Source organism: Trachymyrmex cornetzi, unplaced genomic scaffold, assembly GCF_001594075.2.
Source record: "Trachymyrmex cornetzi isolate Tcor2-1 unplaced genomic scaffold, Tcor1.1 scaffold618, whole genome shotgun sequence".
NCBI classification, from domain to species: Eukaryota; Metazoa; Arthropoda; class Insecta; order Hymenoptera; family Formicidae; genus Trachymyrmex; species Trachymyrmex cornetzi.
In genome coordinates this window covers 13,064-33,337 of record NW_017299935.1, presented here as the reverse complement: position 1 = coordinate 33,337, position 20,274 = coordinate 13,064, and the positions used below count along the sequence as shown (strand labels likewise).

The 20,274-nt window shown below is 34.5% G+C and overlaps 2 protein-coding genes across 2 annotated transcripts in view; both read left to right on the top strand.

Annotated features, from left to right (window-relative positions):
* Positions 1–12,932, top strand: part of LOC108766769 (nose resistant to fluoxetine protein 6) — a 53,365-nt gene extending 40,433 nt beyond the window's left edge. The window contains exons 3-12 of the mRNA XM_018516263.1: positions 5,626–5,819; positions 5,956–6,056; positions 6,378–6,605; positions 6,702–6,915; positions 7,372–7,537; positions 7,742–7,821; positions 7,896–7,991; positions 8,060–8,189; positions 8,714–8,888; positions 12,716–12,932. Coding sequence (XP_018371765.1) covers positions 5,626–5,819; positions 5,956–6,056; positions 6,378–6,605; positions 6,702–6,915; positions 7,372–7,537; positions 7,742–7,821; positions 7,896–7,991; positions 8,060–8,189; positions 8,714–8,888; positions 12,716–12,900 — 1,569 coding nt within the window. The 3' untranslated portion in view covers positions 12,901–12,932. The remainder of the gene's footprint in view (positions 1–5,625; positions 5,820–5,955; positions 6,057–6,377; positions 6,606–6,701; positions 6,916–7,371; positions 7,538–7,741; positions 7,822–7,895; positions 7,992–8,059; positions 8,190–8,713; positions 8,889–12,715) is intronic.
* A 4,459-nt stretch (positions 12,933–17,391) lies between these two features.
* Positions 17,392–19,495, top strand: LOC108766767 (uncharacterized). The gene is made up of 5 exons (XM_018516261.1): positions 17,392–17,767; positions 17,914–18,439; positions 18,512–18,608; positions 18,702–19,180; positions 19,276–19,495. The coding sequence occupies exons 1-5, from the start codon at positions 17,392–17,394 to the stop codon at positions 19,493–19,495; spliced, it is 1,698 nt and encodes a 565-aa protein (XP_018371763.1).
* The last annotated feature ends 779 nt before the right edge of the window (positions 19,496–20,274 follow it).

Genomic DNA, 20,274 nt, shown 5'->3' with positions numbered 1-20,274 from the left:
AATAATTACAGACACTGAGATATACTGTTTTAACATGCGTTTATTTTTTGTATAATGCATTATATACAATATTATCTGAAGCGTACATTATTAATTCGTGTTCAATAACTGAATTCTTATCATAAATCTTACGCAAAGTGTTTACCACTTCAAATTTGCAATACAGTTTTGATGTAAATAACTTACAAAATATTTAAATTTATCGCTTATACTATTTGTATATTGGCACACATCGAAATATACGTGCTCGACACATTATGTCGAGTTCAAGCATAAAAAGTATAGTCGACGGTTTCATATACATATACTTGTTACATAAAGATAATTTCACATTGTCAATATCGCTTATTGCAACAAATTTAATAACAAGGTCCAGTATCAGTACTTTCGATGGCGTAGGTGACTGCCCCAATCGCTGGATACCTGTCCGTTTTTCGATGAGCGCCATCCACATAGTATGAAGCAGAACGATGCGGTTGTCTCGGGTATCGCCAATCGCAATTTCTACATAAGACATTGATCCCACATCGATTCCGATCTCCAGAAATTTGTACGCTGTTGATGTCAACGCTAATAGTCTTGTCAAAACGAGAAGACGCGCTGTAATGAAATAAAACAAACGAATAAGTAATCTACAGAGAAAATTATTAAAAACCATATATAAAATACTTACGGTTGAACGTATGAATCCATGTCTTCCGAACGCCTGATGCAGTAACGTCACACAAACCGCTTTTAAATTCTGTCCCCTTTTTTTATTCATCACTATCAAAGGAATCACAGGGAGAATCTTCAGACCTAAAATTCGGCGGATAATAGACATGCAGGTCGGTAATATACATACGTCTCCGCCAAGATAAAAATCAACGATAACACACGTGCCTCGAGTACACATGTGAATTTCAGATCTTATTTCCATTTTACTAAACGTTTTTACCGAAACGTAATCCTGCTGCTCTATCTGATATTTTGAAAACCAAGTATTAGTGCGTGTTGACACATTGCGGAAATCAAGTTCCCGGCTACGACTCAAACGCGGGAGCGATGAACAATTACGGTTAGTTATTTTACACAGACTGACTTTCCACAAAAATCCTCGCAGATATTTGTATGACCATTACCGTTCAATGACATAAAAAATGCAAGCGTCAGATTTTTAGACACGTCCGGTGATGACATTAATGTAGTCTGACACCACAATTGCAGCGTCTGGAAATTTGCAAGTTTCAATATGACTTTGTCCCCGTAATATAAGAAATTTTTTTTCAACGACATTTGACATGTTTTGCAATGATTAATGTAATATGATACAAATGCAACGTTGCCAAATAATAAAATATATATAATTTGAGATACGACGTTACCAAACAGTGCAATATCTGTTAATATACAACTGCTTTATTAGCGGAATATAAGAAGTTTTTTCAAGAATGACGATCATTAATATAACTTGATACAAATGCGACGTTGCCAAATAGTGCAATATTTGCTAATATACAGCTGCTTTGTTAGCGTAATTTAAGATTTTTTTTCAAGAATCATTAATGTAATTCAAGACTTTTATATTTCAGTCAACACCGATATAGGGCTTGTTGGGCCAGTATCTCATAAGTAACCTTATAAACTCAGCTATTTAATTAAAATCTGTCTTTATCAATATTTTTGCTGTTAAAAGTTGTTAAATATCAGTCTGATATGAGGAGCTATTAGACTGTTACAGTCTAATAGCTGTTTATAGCTGTTAAATATCAGTCCGATAGTTGTTAAAAGCTATTAAATATCAGTCTGATATCTGTTTATAATAGACCGATAGCCCTTCGATATCGTGAAGTGCTGCAAATGATAAAAATGTTGAGGTGAATTCTTTCGAGCGCGACGTCTTCTCGTATACTTTATGACTGAGGTATACGATTTTATACGAGACATTGTACTTTTTGTCGCTGATATTGATTTTGATGATCTAATTGTTACTGATAAATGTTGAAGTTTATCCGTGGAATCGTTCGAACGCGTGATATACTTTTCGGTATCTGTGTACGTCTATCGCTTAACGACGACAGTCAGTTATTTTCGAATAAAGCTCAGCAGCACATCTCATTGTACATCGCTCTAAGTCTCTACTCTTTTCAACGCCTTCTGACTTCTCGTGTATGTTCGTGATAATTCTGACGTCACCAGTGGGCCTGGTTATTCGGTACCATTTTCTTTCGCAATACTTCCAACATCACTAAATAGAAAAATGATAAATCAAATTAATAGTTCTTGTTCTAAAAAAATGTACATTTATAATATTATTTAATAAATAATTTGTACTATTCAAACAGATATTTATTGAAATTTAGTACATTTCTTCTCAGTGCACTTTAAAGTCAGGGTGAAAAAAATTAAAGTAATTTTGTCGCTAATATTTATTGCAAATAAGCTTAAACGTGTTAAATTTAATTTTTATGTCATGTGGCATGTGTAATACCTTCAATCGTAAAAAGAGAAAGTTACACTAAAATTGACTTACAGCTTATTTGGCACTTATGTGATCTGTCTAATGGATGAATATTCAATAAAATTTTTCAATGTGAAATTATGAAAAACATGTAAAAATACTAATAAACAAATATAAAGTACCGTATCTCCTGATAGCACAGAAGCATTTCTGTAATCTTGCACGAATATAACATTGAAACCATCGTAGTTACGTTGCGTAATGTTTCTAAGAAGTCTCTGCAAGGTTGCGGCAACGTAAAAATGTTCGCTTCGGTTAGCAAGAAACGTTTCTGAAATATTACGGAAACGTTTGTAAAATCTTTAGGTATTGATGCAACGTCCTCTTCAGTTTTATTTGCAGTATTGTAAAAAAAATGAATATATGGGGGCAGGGCTAGGCAAATATATCATTACAGTATTTAGAATACAAAAAAATACTGTCAATCTTAATTAGTATTTTAATTACAAAATACGAAATATTTTCAATCTTTTGATTTGAAATATAAATTATTTCAAATAAAATACTGAAAGTAATTTGTAATTTATAGTTCGAATACTAGTTAATATAATTGACAAATATTTAGCATTTTCTATTTTAAATGTTTTAATGATGTATTTTGTTCAGTCCCGGATGTGCGCGGGAATAAATATTGTTACTCTCGCGCGGCCGATTTATGAGATCGCGCTCGCGGTCGCGCACTCTCAAACCGCCGAAATAAATAACACTGATGTTAAGAAAAGAGAACAAGAAGAGTTTGTTGAAGTAGAAAACAGAAAAGAATTCCTCGTAAGATGTAAGATGGAGCAATCTTGAGATACGTCCGTACGCGCCGACAGCTCACATCCAAATCTGACGATCTTGTTATTATACAGACAAATACCTAATCGTCTCGGCAACGCGTGCACTTCGCTACATCACGGGTATCGGCAAAACACGGGCATAACAATATTGTTAATAAAAAAGCAGATACTTTATTAAATCGCAATATTCTTAATCTTATGTTATTAAGTCACAATAGATTTATTTGAATAATATATTATTAAAAAAAAATCATAGTATTACCCACGCGTAATCATCTATAAAAAAAGATTTTATATTTCAAAACGGAAAAATAAAAAGTATAAGGATAAGTTTTTGAAGCTCATATTCGCTTTACCTCCAGCTATACCTATATATAGTAATATTAAATCTTTAAATAATATATTAAATTAATAAAATACATTTAAAAATGTAATCATAAAAATAAAATGTGTGTGCGTGCGTGCATGTGTGTGTGTGTGTGTGTGTGTAAAACATGATGGATCGATCGGATATTGCTATATTTGCATTTATTAAATAAGGGATTTTTCAGAAATCTCTCAGAAACTTTACACTTACAACGTTGAAAGAAGTATACGTTGCAGGAACAGTCATAAGGTTTCAATCAAGATAATTGAAGAAATATTGCAATTACAATATTTCAGATATAGTCTCAAAAATATTACAAATGCGGTAATATACAATTGAGACATTGGATAGTTCCTGCAATATAACTGAAACTTTCCGTGTTATCAGGAAAATATCTCGAAAAATATAAGTTTTATAAGAAAATGTTTCAAACAAAAGTTGTAGGATTTAAAAAGGTTTATTTATTGATCTTATTAGTTTAGCCTTGGGTGGCGTCGCCAAGGATAGGATAAGGTCACATTGATCTTTTAATCTTGTCGCTACCGAATTAGGCTTTGTCAGATTTTCTTGAAACTTTGCTTACCTACGTTTTTAGATTCACTGATTCCGAATCTGAAGTCGAATTTTGCAAATTCAATATAGCGGATCAAATATGGCCGTCATCACCTAGTAAACTATTGAAAATTTGGATATTTTGCAATGGATTCATTTTTTTGGGTTCTGTTAAAGATATAAAATAAAATAATAAAGATAATATCAAAATAGCAGCTACAATATGGCTGCCTGAAAAATATCACTCCCTCTTAGCGTTATCCAAAGCTAACGACGTGGACGTACGGAGATTCTAGCTCCTCTTTTATATTGGAAAATGTTTTGTATCGCATATTTATGCTTATTACGTATAAAACATTCTGTTTTGAATAAAAGAATATTAATATTACGAAAACAAACAGATACAATGTGAAAAAACTAAAAAAGCTTCTATATATAAAAACTAAAATTTCAATGGCTTTATCCCGGAATTTTTATTGTTCATAAAAAAATGTGATCTGCAAAAGAATATCAAAAGAATATACAATGTAAAAATTTCTGGCCAGTGACATTTTATATTCTAATTTATAAAAAAAGCCTGATAAAATTTTAACTATTATCGCGTATTAGTACTAAATATGGATAACGAAATCTTGTACTAACATCTGATAATGATTAAAATTTTCTCGGGCTTTTTTTAATAAATTAGAGTATACAAAATGTCACTAGCCGGGAACTTTTGCACGCCTCTGTATGTTTTTCTGCAACATTAGAAGAGTATTTGGTCAAATTTTCGGATATCTATACTTAATATTTTTCAAGAAATCGACTTTTCTTTAAAAAATCACCTTTTTTAGACTTTAATTTGTTATAAATAATTATACATGACCAATTGAGTAAAAAAACATATCAGAATATATTAAGTAACTATTTAGCTATCTGAAAAACCAAACTTCACAATTGCTTTTGCGAAATTGTGAAATTTACAAGGCAAAATAGTATAAAAAAGAAGTGGGAAGTATACTTCCCGCTGATAATGAAAGAGTTGAATGGAAACCCTCATTTTTCATTGCATATTATTAGCTTATCTCGAAGCTTTTCAACACTATAAGAAAATATTTTTTCATTGAGTACTTTTTGAGTTCTATGACTTGAAAAAAAAAGTTACCGTACCGTCGGCACTAGTTAATTAGTACCTATTATCTAAAATGTTTAACTGATGTAAAACCTTTTAAATGTTGTTCATGACCTTGATAACATTTGTCAAGATCATAGCCTTTGAAAGTTGTTACTTTTATTTTTATTTTTAGTGTGAATAAATCTTTTTAAACTTTACAACTTTTGCCTGAAATATTTTTTTTATAAAACTTATATTCTTCGAGATATTCAGGGGTTCCGGTACTTTTTATATACATTGTATAAAAAAAATTGTATATATATTTTAGGATGTGATTACGCTCGGCCTCTGTTTGCCCGCATCCTGTTCTACGAATAATATAAGTTTCGTTTTAGAAGGAATATTTCGAGATAGAATTCTTTTAATTAATGATCTCTATTCCGTGGACCTCAACCTAATCCAGGTAAAAAACTTAAAGGATGATCACCAATGGCTATTAAGTGGTGCGATACCTTTCATATGGTATGTCGATAAATATAAGGAAAAAAAAATTAACTTTACAAATAAAATATTATAATAATGTACGTTAAATTTTTATGTCTCTTCCGAGAGAAAGCGATGGGGAAGATATCTGCATATATTAATTTTGTCATTTCAGTGTTGCTTTAGTGCTTACCTTTGTTATGATGATAAGCGGTACAATATACGATATATTCATATATCAAACATATTTAAAGACAAACACTAAAACTGTCGTTAGTAAGTATATGTCTAACTAATTGTAAAACTTTTTGAGCTTCTTCGGTAATAGTTTATTCGTAATACTGCTTTTGTTATATTCATCGTATTTCAAAAAAAAATCACGCTCATGTTTTACACACTAAAACAGTTTTACTAAATTGGAATCGTTATTTTAATAAAATTCCAAAATGCAAAAAGATATTTTTTCTCTCGTATAATATTATTTATTCCTATAGTGCAATATCTTCTTTTCCAATTATTTGCTTATTAATAGTTTTCTTGTATTTGCCGGCAAACATCGTTCGCACATTTTAATGAACATTCCGAATTGTGATTTAGATGTAGAAAACGTGGTCGGGGAGATGCAAATGACAGATTTGTGGTCTTCACGTGAGAAAAGTAAAATCAGGAACGTATTAATGTGTTTCTCCGTTTACACAAGTACGAAAACGATATTTAACACAAAATTGGACACCAAAGAAATAGCCGTCGTTCATGGCATAAGATTTCTGTCCATGGTTTGGATAATTATATTGCATAGCATATTTTACACGGTGGAATATTTCGGTAAGTGTATTGACACAAAAATTGCAGAACTGAGATTATTTACGTCTCCTGATGTGTCGTTTTCCATGCATAACGAACATCGTTTCACATATGTAGATAATAAAACATGGATGTTGAGATTGGCCGAAGGTGTCCCCATTCAAGTGATCAGCAACGGAAGCTTATCGATTGACACTTATTTCTTTTTAAGCGGATTTTTATTGACTTACATAAATTTAAAGAATAAAATAGACAAGGAACGAATTAAGCCGATTCATTACAAAGAGAAGCTAAACGAGTTCTTTGTCAGCATAATGAAAAGATATATCCGGTACGTTTCTAACGTTATCTTAATTTACGCGAACATGAACAAAGACAACGCTGTAAGCATGACAACATTAATGATACATATGAACAAAATAACAGAAAATACGACTTAAAAATACAATTTAACAATCGACCAAATAATAATAATTGCTTCCTTTATATACTGAGAAAAATGATCTGATTGGATTAAACAGTAACTCTGGTGGAAAATGGACGAATCAGAATTTCCTGATTATGTCTATTTAAACGAATTCTTTATCATCGCAATAAACAGATATATCCGGTACGTTTCTAACGTTATCTTGATTCACGCGACAATAAACAAAGACGAAGCTATAAGCATGAGAGCATCAATGATACATATGAACAAAATAAAAGAAAATGCGATTTAAAAATAACAATGAGCTATATAATAATAATTGCTTTCTTATAGTTTTTAAATCTAGAAATTTCTTTTAAGGTTGACACCGGCTTATATAATGATGATAGGAATAGCGCAATTGATCTCAGCTTGGTACGACAAGACTTCGCAATTCTACGTTGAGGAGAGACCGCACGAAACTTGCGCAAAATACTGGTGGAGAAATGTCTTGTACATACATAATCTGTTTGGCCTTAATACGATGGTACGAACGCCAATTTGGGCTATGTTCCAAAATTTATTGCCCAATACTAAAAATCTATAGTGCACGCAACGTAAACTATAGATTTTCAGTACTGGCAGAAAATTTTGGAATACAGTTTTAATTATAATATTATTCCGGCATCACACATTCAGAAGCGTGTTAGAGAAACTTCTTATTCCGAGTTATATTGAAATTTTCTTATAGTGCTTGTCCTGGAGTTGGTATCTATCCAATGATATGCAATTTTATATAATCGGTCTGGTGTTTTTAATTCTGTCAACTGTGTAAGTTAAACAATCGTTGAATGTTACATATTTTTAACACATATATCTGAATAAATAAAAGCTATAAATTTCAGATATTTTTACGTGGCTGTTGTCATACTAGGTACAATTTTGATAGCTTCGGTTATCTTAAGCGGTTATATCTCATACATTTATGAATATGTTCCGACGTAAGTTGCAAAGCATCTTATTAATTGTGAAATTAATTAAGTAAATAAACACTTTTTTATTATTACAGTTTGGACGAACAGTACAGACTTCTAGATGTCTTATACTTTCCACCATGGATTCAAATTGGTCCATATATTATTGGAATGATTACAGGTTACATTGTAAGAAGATTTAACAAAAAAATAACCTTGAAAAAGGTAAAGTATACAATATTTATTTTTACATAAGAGAATTTGATGTAACCAATTGTTGGACTTAAGGAGTACGTAAGTTACCGATTAATCAAATTCAGATGATAATTAGAAATAGTTATTTCTATGAAAATAGTACAAGCAACCTTCAAAAGACAAACTAATAAAACCAATAAATAGATCTTTTTAAACCTTACAACTTTTACCCGAAATACTTTTCTGTACAAGTAACATTTTTCAAAATTTTTTAGGGTTTCCATGCTTCTTCCCCACTCTGTATGTGTATACTGCATAATCATTTATAAGTTAAGACGCTGACTTTTCTCACATTACAATTCAATATAATTGAAAACCACAAGTATATAATATAGAAAATATTATATAAATGTATAAAAGAATGATTTAACCCACATCTAAATTATTCTCAATATCTTGGAAATAAATCATTGAAATCGCTGAAAATTGTTGAGATGTATATCAGTTGACCTGTTTTAATATACAATATTTTAAACAAAATGTATAAATTTCAGAATATTGTAATTTTGTATTGGACTCTTGGTGCTGCTTGCAACATTTTCGTGTTATTTGGCCTTTACAAACGACAAATATCCGTTCTATCTAGTGCTATCTACGTTGCATTAAGTAGAACAGGTTGGGCCATAGGCATAGCATGGATTGTAATAATGTGTTGTACTAAGCATGGAGGTTAGTTGGTTTAATAATAGTATTAAATACATAAAAAATAATCAAAATATTCTGACTCAAGAACTTTTAAAAAATAATAATTACCAGAAAGGAAAGGCTACGAGTCAAAGTTAATTGTTAAGTGCTAATGATTAAGCTACATTTAATATTTATCAGTTCATATAAACATTCAATCATACAAATGTGTCAACTTTCATCAGAACCTTAGTGTAAAACATAATAATTAAGAGCTAATTGACAGTAACAATAAAAATAAATATAAAAGAGTCGCAATCGGAGGCGTTACGACCACCTTTGACGCCCTACGCTGGAATTTGCTTTTATTTCCCATCATAAGGATTTCTAAGTCTCTGAAACACCAATTCATCGCCAACAACAATCAACCAACAACTAAAAAAAAGCAATTTCCACCAATTTGCATAACACAGGGATACGAATACAATAAATATTATATTTTCTTTTGTAATAATATTTTGACGTTTAATGCAACATTCTATATTATACTATTATATTTTCCGGCTTGATTTTGGAAAATATTCTGATTACGTCATCAAGTACGTTTACGTAACTTCAATTGTTACGTAATCAAGACTGATTATGTAATCAAAACTGTTCGCCAATTCTTTTTCAATTGATATCATAGCTAAATCGCATGACCATTCTGCGTTATTGTATTTCTCAGATGCTTTATTATTTTTAATTTTGAAATAGATGCCTCTGCAGTTGCCACAGACGCAATTAATAGAATATGTAACGCTATTGCTAAATTTGAAAAGATTTCCAGAAAATCACTTTTAGCTAATTCATTTAAAATATCAAGTAATGTAGAGCTTTATATTTACAGGAGTAGCATTGACTATTAAAATTTTACGCCCTTCCAAATTTTACGCTTTACGCTGGAGCGGGCCTGCTCAGTGCCTCGTAACGCCTTCGGTTGCAATATAAATTGGGGTAATTATATACATTAACGGACACCGCGCCGATGACCTTGATCTTAATATATATTGTTAAGGTCATGACCCTGAGTGACCTTCGACAGGTTTTAGGTGGCGGTCGTTCTTCGTTAAAAAATTATTAATAAAAAAAGTTTAAGAAAAAAACGTATACGATATCCTTTTTCCACTATATAAAACAGAAATTTTCTGCTTAAAAGTATATTTTACAACTTTCCACGCGAAGCGACTCCCATCCTACCTTCTCTTCCTGCTTGGGGGCGCACGACTTTCACATTTTTTGTATAATTTTTGATCTTAGAACAGACAATTTTTTCTTGCTTTACTCTGCATACATGGTTTCCGATATATGGTTTGATTAGGGTTAGGTTATTATACACCCATGGGTATATAATAATCCAACCCTAACCAAACCATGTAGGGGAAAGTGGGCGAATTGTGCGCACCTAAGGGATATTTGTTTTTCTGGGATAGTTTTCTAAGTTCAAAGCGATATAAATAGGGAAATAGAAACTATAAACATTCTCCTACCATTACGTATTCTTGTATTGAACAGATTTTCATTTAATAATGTTGTATTTGGCAAAAAAGAAAAAACGGAAAAGCGAAAAAATTTGTCACGCGTCGGGTAATTGTGCGCAAAGCAAAAGTTGTAGGAAGTGAATGAATTATGTAATGTTGACAAAGAAAAAATCATAAAATACATTTATAACATTGTAATATAAATATATATTACATATATTATATATATTTAGCAAAAATATAAAACTAACCTCTCCGAGTCTCGTAAAATCAATCCAAAGTGGGGTTATGAACCTATGTTGACACGTGATAACTTTTTACAAAAGTAAACAAGTAGTGACGTCATAATCCGAGTATAAAATACTCAGCTCACTTCAAATTCAGTTTCACTTGTGTATACTGGAAAATAGCTATATAGTCTATTGAAGATGGGTAATTGTGCGCATTTCAAACCGCTTGCGCACAGTTACCCGCCATCTGACTCTATATGAAATACGATTACTTCAAACTAGTTAACCAAACTTAATAAATAACGGGTCGAAAGGCGCACATAATAACGTACTTTAATAACGTATGCAACTTTAAACCAACAATTTAAAAATACGGACTTACCACCTTATTTTCTGAACGCTGAAATAACAAGAAAATGTATGTTTTCACTTTTTTATCTTTCATTGTTTATCAATGTACTTAGGTCATATCTTTTGTGGTTATAACTTAAGAGGACGACCTCCCGCGTAAAAATTTCATCACGGCGATGTCTATCGGCAAAGTACCAAACCAGGATGCGCACAATTACCCGCTGCGCACAATTCGCCCACTTTCCCCTATCGGGTTAACCTAACCCTTTGTAAATGTAAAAACTCAACAATGTTACACATTTATTCATCTAATACGAAAAGAACTGTATAATTTTTAGTTTCTGTTAAAAAATGCTACATATTTAGAAATGAAGAAATGTTTCATATTTAGAAATTACACAAATTTAGTTACCTGTCCTCAGTCATACTACTAGAAAATTTATGAGAAGGAAACATAGCGCGATATAAACCCAGATAAACTCTTCTTCAAAATCATGCGACATAAACCGTTCTTTTTGCTTTTCTCGATATAAACGTACTTCGCATGTGTTCCGACATAGACCGGTCTTCACGCCTCGCGCGAGATAGACCGCTTTTCATTACTTTTTTAATATGAACCCTTCTTCATGCTTTTCTCGATATAGCACCTTCTACGGCTCAGGCGTCGAAATACTATTCTACATAGGTTTTGACTTTCAACACGAAGCAACTTTCCCCCCCCCCCCTCCTCATCTGCTTTAGGGGCGCATGATTCTCATCCCCGACTTTTATCCCCCCCCCTCCTGCAGAGGGGCGCACGACTCTCACCGCCGACTCTCACCCCTGCTTCAGGGGCACATGACTCTCTGAACTTCAACTCTCACCCTCCCCTCCCTATCCCCTTGCAAAGGGGCGCACAACTCTCACTTTCGACTCTCACCCCCCTCCTCCTTGCAAAGGGGCGTCGACTCCCATAATTGTACTGTTTGACAACATATGTCAAAGTCGCGGTCGTCGGCACGGCGTCTCCTACAGTGCACGACTATCAAACATATTTTAAAGCAAGGAATTTTCGTGTTATATAGTTGAACTTTTTTTGTCAATAACTTTTTAACAAAGAACAACCGCCACCTAAAACCTATCGGAAGTTACTCAGGACTATGACCTTGACAACATATGTCAAGGTCAAGGTCATCGGCGCGGTGTCCGTTAATTATGTAATTACTTAGTAAAAAATGTTTATGACGTCATTGATATTAAAAGTATTTGTAAATTCTTGTTCTCTTTCGATGGAAGAATTAAGAAAACATTGAACGAGATTGCATCATTAAAATTAAGAATTGACGTTACATATAGAACATGAATTGTAAATGGTAATAGAACTTATTTTCCACCGCAATCATTTGAAATAATATCTAACAAAAATTCATTGTCGTATGAACCTGCCTCAGTAAATCGATGTCGATTTTTGCAGTAATTTTTATGTACATTCTACAAGTTTCTCAGTCCACATAATTGCAGTAGGTTCACAATTTTCCTCAGTGGTACATTCTTTTTAAATTGTCGTCTGATAAATTAATTATCTCAAACGTAATGCGAAACAATAACGCATTACATTTGAGATAACTAATTTATCTGATGACAATTTAAATTCCAAGATCTCGGAGTGACTTTTAGCGTAGACAGATACAAGGCTTAATAAACACTTATATAATAGACAATAACAAATCATAACAGAGCAATGTTATAATTCAGAAAAAAAGTTTTATTCTTATTAAACGCTTTATTACAGGCATTGTTAAGAAGCTCTTATCATGCAAAATCTGGATTCCTCTTAGCAGACTTACATACTGCGCTTACCTTATAAATCCTTTTATCATACAGTCGATTCGTTTGCATAGTGAAACATCTGCTCATATAGAATTTCTGTCCATGGTAAGTATACGAACAATCAAAACTTCAACCTCAATAAAATAAATATACTTATTGTCACAATTTTCATTTTTAGAGCACTACAATCATGGGTTACTTGGTGATTAGTTATTTCTGTGCATATGTATTGTCTTTAATGGCAGAGTCACCGTATATCCTATTAATGCGAATGTTCAGTCAATCTCATAACAGAAAAAGGAACATGTGATTGTAATTTCACATACATGATTGCGATGGAAATAATGTAATATTGTAATAATTATAATTAAAATTCAATTATATAAAATCAAATTTTAGACGTTTGTCCCTCCATACATTTGTGTGAAGTCATATTCGACTGCGATGGAGCTAAGAAATAAACTAGGTACAATTTGGGTGAACTATGTGGAAGGAACAAGATCTGAAATAAGCATGAATTTAATAAACTGAATGATTTTCGAATGTCAACTATTGCGTAGAATTAATTTCAATTTTAGGAAATTAATAAAGTAATTAATAAAGTAAAACTCAGGTCAATACATCAAACGAGCTATAGTTAAGTGTACTAAATAATATTTATTAATCACAAATTATAATTTTCCGACGGTAAGTTTCAACGGTACGTTTCGATTAGAAAGGAAGACTAAGGAGACTCCACTTACATAAATAAAAATGGACATATTTTGCGTTTCGAGTTAAGTTTCGATTCTCGACACTCGCGGCGCTTGTGAACCTTTAAAGACCTGCGCGTAATGAGTAGAGTGGCATTGTTCTCCTGAGGAATATACTTTAAATATCCAGATTCTTCTTCGAAAATCGGAGATAAAAGTGTTTTTCAGGAAAAAAGTCCTGGAAAGACTTTCCTTGTTTCTTGTTTGTTTCTTTCTACCATATCTAACTACGGCGCATCTAATTACGCGCAGGTCTTTAAAGGTTCACAAGCGCCGCGAGTGTCGAAAATCGAAACTTAACTCGAAACGCAAAATGGGTCCAATTATCGAGGACTGCCTAGACTGAGTGGAGTCTCCTTAGTCTTTCTTCGTGGTTTCGACTATACTTACGAGGAAAGGGATCCAAATGTCCCTTCTTCTGATCTTAATGAGTTTTTAGTATATTATTCTCCAGACAAAAATAAACGATACGTATTTTTTTATACGTGCCCATATGCACTTTTAAGGGGTAAAACATTCTTTAGAAGAAAATCGGTTTTTCTCTTTCGAAGCGGATATCGTCGAAACTGTAAGAGATAGAATAAAATGTTTGACATAAAATGTTACGTCCTGAGTCGCGTGTTTCAGTACAAAGCGGTCTCGAGACGCGACTTAGAATCGTGGGAGCGTGAGCGCGGAACGGGGCGCGTGGGGCGAAGCCTTGACTCGGGTGAGATTTGTTTTTCGATACGTGTTTACGCGTTGAGGCAGGCTGCTGTCATCAGTGCCTTCGTTATAGGCACGAATTGAGTTACAATATTGCTTATGAGCTACCTTTTTTTGTAGTATTAAGGCCCGTCTACAATACACGGAGTAAGAAGTAAGAGTAAGAAATTGACCAATCACAGTCGAATGTGAGAAGAATAATCGACTGTGATTGGTCAATTTCTTACTCTTACTTCTTACTCCGTGTATTGTAGACGGGCCTTTATGCTTACGTTAAGTTTCCGTATTCCCTTGTTACGCACAGGAAAAAAATTAAAACAGAAAGTTAAAGGAATTGTCAGATAAAGAGATAGTACACGAAGGTGTACGAGGAATTGGTGAAGATATAAAGATCTCTTTCCTGAGGGCAGCTGTGATATTTTTATCACACGCTTCGCTCTATCTACGCTCTCTGATTCCTGTGCGGGAAAGGGAGCAGGGAAGAATAATAAAGGGCCTTATAGGCAAAGAATTGAAAGAAATGGTAAGAATTAATAATTAATTTTAATGTTTAGATTACAAGATTGGTTGTTTACGATCCGCGGCCTGCTCGTGATTACGGCCGACCTGGTAGGTTTGCGGGTGGGCGCAACGTAAGACGGTGAACGCAGCGGAACGGGACGTGGTGTTGGTCGTCCTTGTTCCCTGTTAAGTTGTTCTTCCGGGACGGCCGCGGGAGGACAGCTCGTCGCGGGTGTTTTCGATGGTTCCTCGATCGCGAGGTCACGCGTCACTAGGACCACGTTGAGATTTTCCCCCCAATAACTCGCGGGGTCGAAATCCCCGTACGCGTGGAGTGCTTGTTGTAATGCCTTGAGGTGCACGCGCCACCTTCCTCGGTTCCCCCTTGAGCACTTCTTCTTCGGCATCTATGTGCAGAAGATTATTGTACCGAGAAGGTGAAAGAGGGGAGGGAGTACAGAGGCCTCGACGCCGTGAAAGGCGCTCATTTGAGCTCCGCAGGAGGCGAGCTTCATCGTCACTTTGGCTTAGCGCCTCCGAAGCTGTGGATGGGAATAGCTCCTCTAACGCCGCAAAGACGCACGATCAGGGCTGGAAGGTCGGAAAGACGGAAGTGTCATGAGCGCTAGTTAAAGCGCTTGGTGAGCTTACCGTGCTTGTTTATAGAAAGAAATGGTGAGGAAAAATGAGGACCGTGTCTTAAAACGTTCTGCTTTATATATGTTTGGCTTCTTGGCCCCTCGCGGTAAAGGATGTTTTTGTCCTCGTGCTATTGCGAAATTTTCTAGAACGTGCCGATCTCTTAATTAGTGATTTAATTTGTTAGTGATTAGGTTTTACTAGATTTGGACGCGTTATCTTGTTGCGGGGGTCGCGATATTCATGTGGGTGTGCTCAGCTGCCGCGTGCTGCAGTCTAACGCGACAGAACTTGCATATCTTCTCTGCGCGTTTTTTCATTGTAGGTTTCCGTACTACTTAGGTTCTTTTCGCTCTTTACGCGCGTGGAATTCTGATGTTTGTTTAAGGCTTTCTTTCTATTATGCGTGCTTCGATTTTATTCACGATAATTTCGCTCGTATTCTGCGGCCTTTTGTGACCGGTGGGTGCATTTAGAATTACACTGAGATGTGTTATGTTATCGGTACACGTTTTATTCTTCTTTTCGTGAGACTGCAGTTTTTCCTTGTGATTGCTTCGAAGTCGGCTGTTATATTTGCTATTTCCTATCCCGTTGCGGCGATTTGTGCAAGAGAGTGCATTCTTTTAACGTTTTTGTTGTTTAATGTTTGGCGCAGGCGCAGTGTGCGCGCCGTTCAATCGCGACGGTTTCAGTGGCATTGCCTATAGATGTACGCGCTTGTAGTCGGCACATATTATGTCTAGGGTAACTCCGGTATATACGCCGCAGCTATCAAAAACTTAATTTATTAAGTATTATTTATTATGTTTAAAGTGAACGAACTATATCAGTAAAAACTTTGTACTGTCTATTACTATGAAAAAAATATTAGAAATCCGAAATATTTAGTTTTCGTATTAAAAAATAAATTTTTTGAAATCTTGCATTTTTGCTATATATAGATAATGGATGGGATTGACAAAAATGCAAGGGTTTCAACAAACTAAACAAAGAATATGAAAGCAAAGCACTTGTATTTTGCTATACAACATGCTTTACTATTCCTCTATACGTATGTATCACGAAATAATCACTAGGTCTTTTACACGCCTTACAGTAATCATTTTATGTAGATTATAATTTATGATAATGTTACTTGTTACACACACAGCGACAAATCGATTCAACTCACAATAATTTCATTAATATTAACAGTAAGAAGCTGAAATTATATTGTAACTCAATACTAATATAACATAAAGGCATGTAACAGAGTAATTGCGAGAAAATTACCCCCATTCCTTCTATTTTTTCTGACTTCCGCGACGTAAATCCCAGTGCCACGTATATATCGGAGTTATCCTATACGCTATATTCCGTGCTCGCGCTCGCTTGGTAATAGGACGGGGCGCTATACTGTAGGCGCACCGGACGTTACATAAAAGTTGCATGGTTTCAAGAGTACTTTATAAAGCAAAAAAAAATTTTTTTATTTTTTTTTAATTTGTTTATTCCAACTGTCGCGGAGCGCTAAAGGTGTGTAGACCGAGAGATCGATAGATTGATAGATCGAGTGTGTGTGGTAAGAGCGAGAGAGGTGTGTGAGTATTATTATTATTATTGTGTTGTATTAAAAGATAGGATGTAACGGATATGTTTCGAGTTGTTGTATAAAGAGAATAAAATAGGCGTTCAACCAAAGAAAGAGAAAGTTATATATTCATACCCCTAAAGGTTGGGATACATAAACCATGAATCAATCATCAAATTGATCCTTCGAGCCGGATTCAGCTGTAATAGGCTGAGGTATGTGAATAAAAGAAAACGTTGCATATAACAAGTTTTGCACGTTAGCAAAAAAAACGGATGTCTGGAAGGCATTTGGCATTGTGGCCAATCGAAATACAATTGAGAAAGTATCGAGATTGCCCGGAAAGAAGCAACTTAACCTCAAAGCTGAGCGTTAAGATAATACATCGTATAGCTGGAGAAGCGATTTTGGCACCGTCAGGTAACATTCATCTTGTGGTATTTGGGTGTTAACTATTTTTATTGCAGAATGACCGATAAAGAAAGGGAGTATGCTGATCTTAAGCGAAAACGCGCTACGATTAAGAGCCAGATTACCAAATTTTCGACATTTTTGGATGGATTCATCGTTAATAAGGCAGCTCTAACGCAACTTCGTATTAGGTTGGAGAAAATAGAACAATCATGGATGGGCTACAGCAACATCCAAGATCAAATTAAAGCGTTGGACAGCACTGAAGCATTTACATGTAAGCAACAACAAGAACGATCAGAATTTGAGGAAGCATATTTTTCGATCATAGAAAGAGCACATCTCATTTTAGAGGAAAACACAAATCAAAGGGTTAACATAGAGGTAGAAAATGTAGCCGTAGGTATAGTTAGCGAAAACGCGATTGTAGCAGGTACATCGATAAAGTTACCAGTTTTGAATCTGTAAACTTTTGAAGGAACAACGAGCAATGGCCTATGTTCTTTAGTATATTTTCGGCGTTGGTAAATAAAAATCCTAATTTGAATAATGTGCATAAGTTTTACTATTTACAATCAGCATTCGGTCCAAAACCAAAAAAAGTAATTGAATCTCTTGATCTAACTGAAGAAAACTATCCAAGAGCGATAGAGTTATTAAACGGTCGTTTTGATAAGGCTAGATTAGCCACGCGACATCACGCTAGGGCAATATTCGATTTGAAACCGATTATTAAAGAATCTAGTAATGACTTACGTAACTTAACCGATAACCTCAAGCAACATTTAGAAGCATTGAAGGCGCTTAAGTACAAGACTGATACTTGGTGTCCGTTAATCATAGAGTGGATTTTAACTCGAGTCGATCCAATAACAGCGCGTGAATGGGAAGACAAAACAGCTCCTAATCCAGAATACAAAACGAAGGAGTTCATTCAATTTCTTGAAGCTAAATGTAACATGTTAGAGAATGTTAGCGCGTTAGATAATACAAAACTAGATAGCGAAAAATCGAAAAGGTGTAAAGGTGTAGCGCATGTTATATGCAAAGGGGAACATAAGACCTATCAATGTGAAACATTCAAGGGTTTAAATGTCAAATCAAGGTTAGCCGAAGTGCATAAAGCAAGGCTTTGTCTAAACTGCTTACACCCAAATCATATAGTTCGTGATTGTAGGTCCAGTGCGTGCAAGCAGTGTAACAAAAAGCATCATTCATTGCATTATCAAAATAGTGATAATGAGAGTAAAAGTGAAGTTAAAACCGAAGTAGAGGTATCCAAGACAAGCTCAATAGCAAACTCACTAGTAATATGCGTTCCCATGTGTACGAATTCTGAAATTCTTTTGTCAACTGCATGTGTGCAGATAGTAGATAAAAACGGAAAATGGCATGATGCGCGTGCGTTATTGGACAACGCGGCGACGATCAATTTCATAACTTCTGATCTGCTTCATAAGTTAGATTTACAAACAGAAAGGGTAGCGGGTCAGGGTAAAGTCGGGTTTAGTGGAAATGCTACGCGTACGAAAGAAATTGTAACAACGATGATTAAATCAAAGGTGCAGCAATATTCTCAATCGTTAAAATGCACAGTGGTTGATCAGATTACTAGTAAGATTCCAGAGAGTCGAATCGACATATCACGATTGAAGCTTCCCGATTCTATATCCATTTCGCAATTGGCTGATCCAACGTTCAACGTACCGCAAGAGATAGACTTGCTACTAGGAGCAACAGTCTTCTGGAATGTATTGCAAAAAGGACGAATTCAACTCAATAACGAACAACCGGTATTCCAAAACACGAAGCTCGGGTGGATTCTGGGCGGAAGCTTCACAGCCAAGTATCGGCAACCAAAATTTGTTGTCTAGTAACGAATGATAATCTCAGCAAGCAATTAGAACGGTTTTGGGAGCTTGAAAAATGTGACCTTCATAGAACCTTAACTATTGAAGAAGCGGAGTGTGAGAAGCATTTTGAGTCAACTACCTATCGAGATAGGGATGGGAGATTTGTCGTATCACTACCACTGAAGGGCAAAATCCAAGATCTGGGAGAATCCGAGCACAACGCAATGAAGAGGCAAAAATCGATTGAGCGTCGATTCACAAAAAATCCCGTGTTCCAGGGCTGCGTTCCAAAACCTTACTCTGAGTAAGAGAGTTAACTCATGGTTGTTCCGAAACGCGGCGTAACGTACTATATAGGCGGAGCTTGTTCGTTCCAAAACTCGTAGTAAACGTACACAGAGTCAACTCTCCCAACCTTGCTTCTGAGGTGGGTTGAAGAGTTAACTCCTGAAAACGCGCCATTTTAGAAGAAGTATAAACTGGGTACGTATTAGGAAATTATTCGGAATGAATTTCGATCGAAATTATTTCGTTTTTTTCTACAAAACAATAGAAGTCTAAAAAATAATTACAATTCCAATCAGCATTTGGAAGATCCATATGGATCTTTGAAATAAATACGGATTCGAAATTTTTACGGTTAATATTACTTATATAAACGATTTTGTCAGAGAGTTACAACATCTTTGTGCTTAAGCCCAAAATCCTATGCAGATCAAAATAGACTATTAAACATAGTTATTAAAATATTAACCCAATGATCTATTAACCTCTGCTATCTGATAGAATGTTTATCAGATCGCAGTATCAGTGTTGTATCAGAGGTTATAGATCATTGGATAATATTTTAATAATCATGTTTAATGGTTCTATTTTGATCCGTATAGGATTTTGGATCTGAACACAAAGATGTTACTCTCTGACAAAATCGTTTATATAAATCGTAACAGTAAATCAACACAAAAAGATAGTTTGCGTCAACTTATACTAGAAATTATGTTTATGACTATTAAAAATCATAATGACAATCTTTTTATCTTTGTATTTAGGTCCTTTGTATCACATACCCACTCGTTTATTTTTTTTT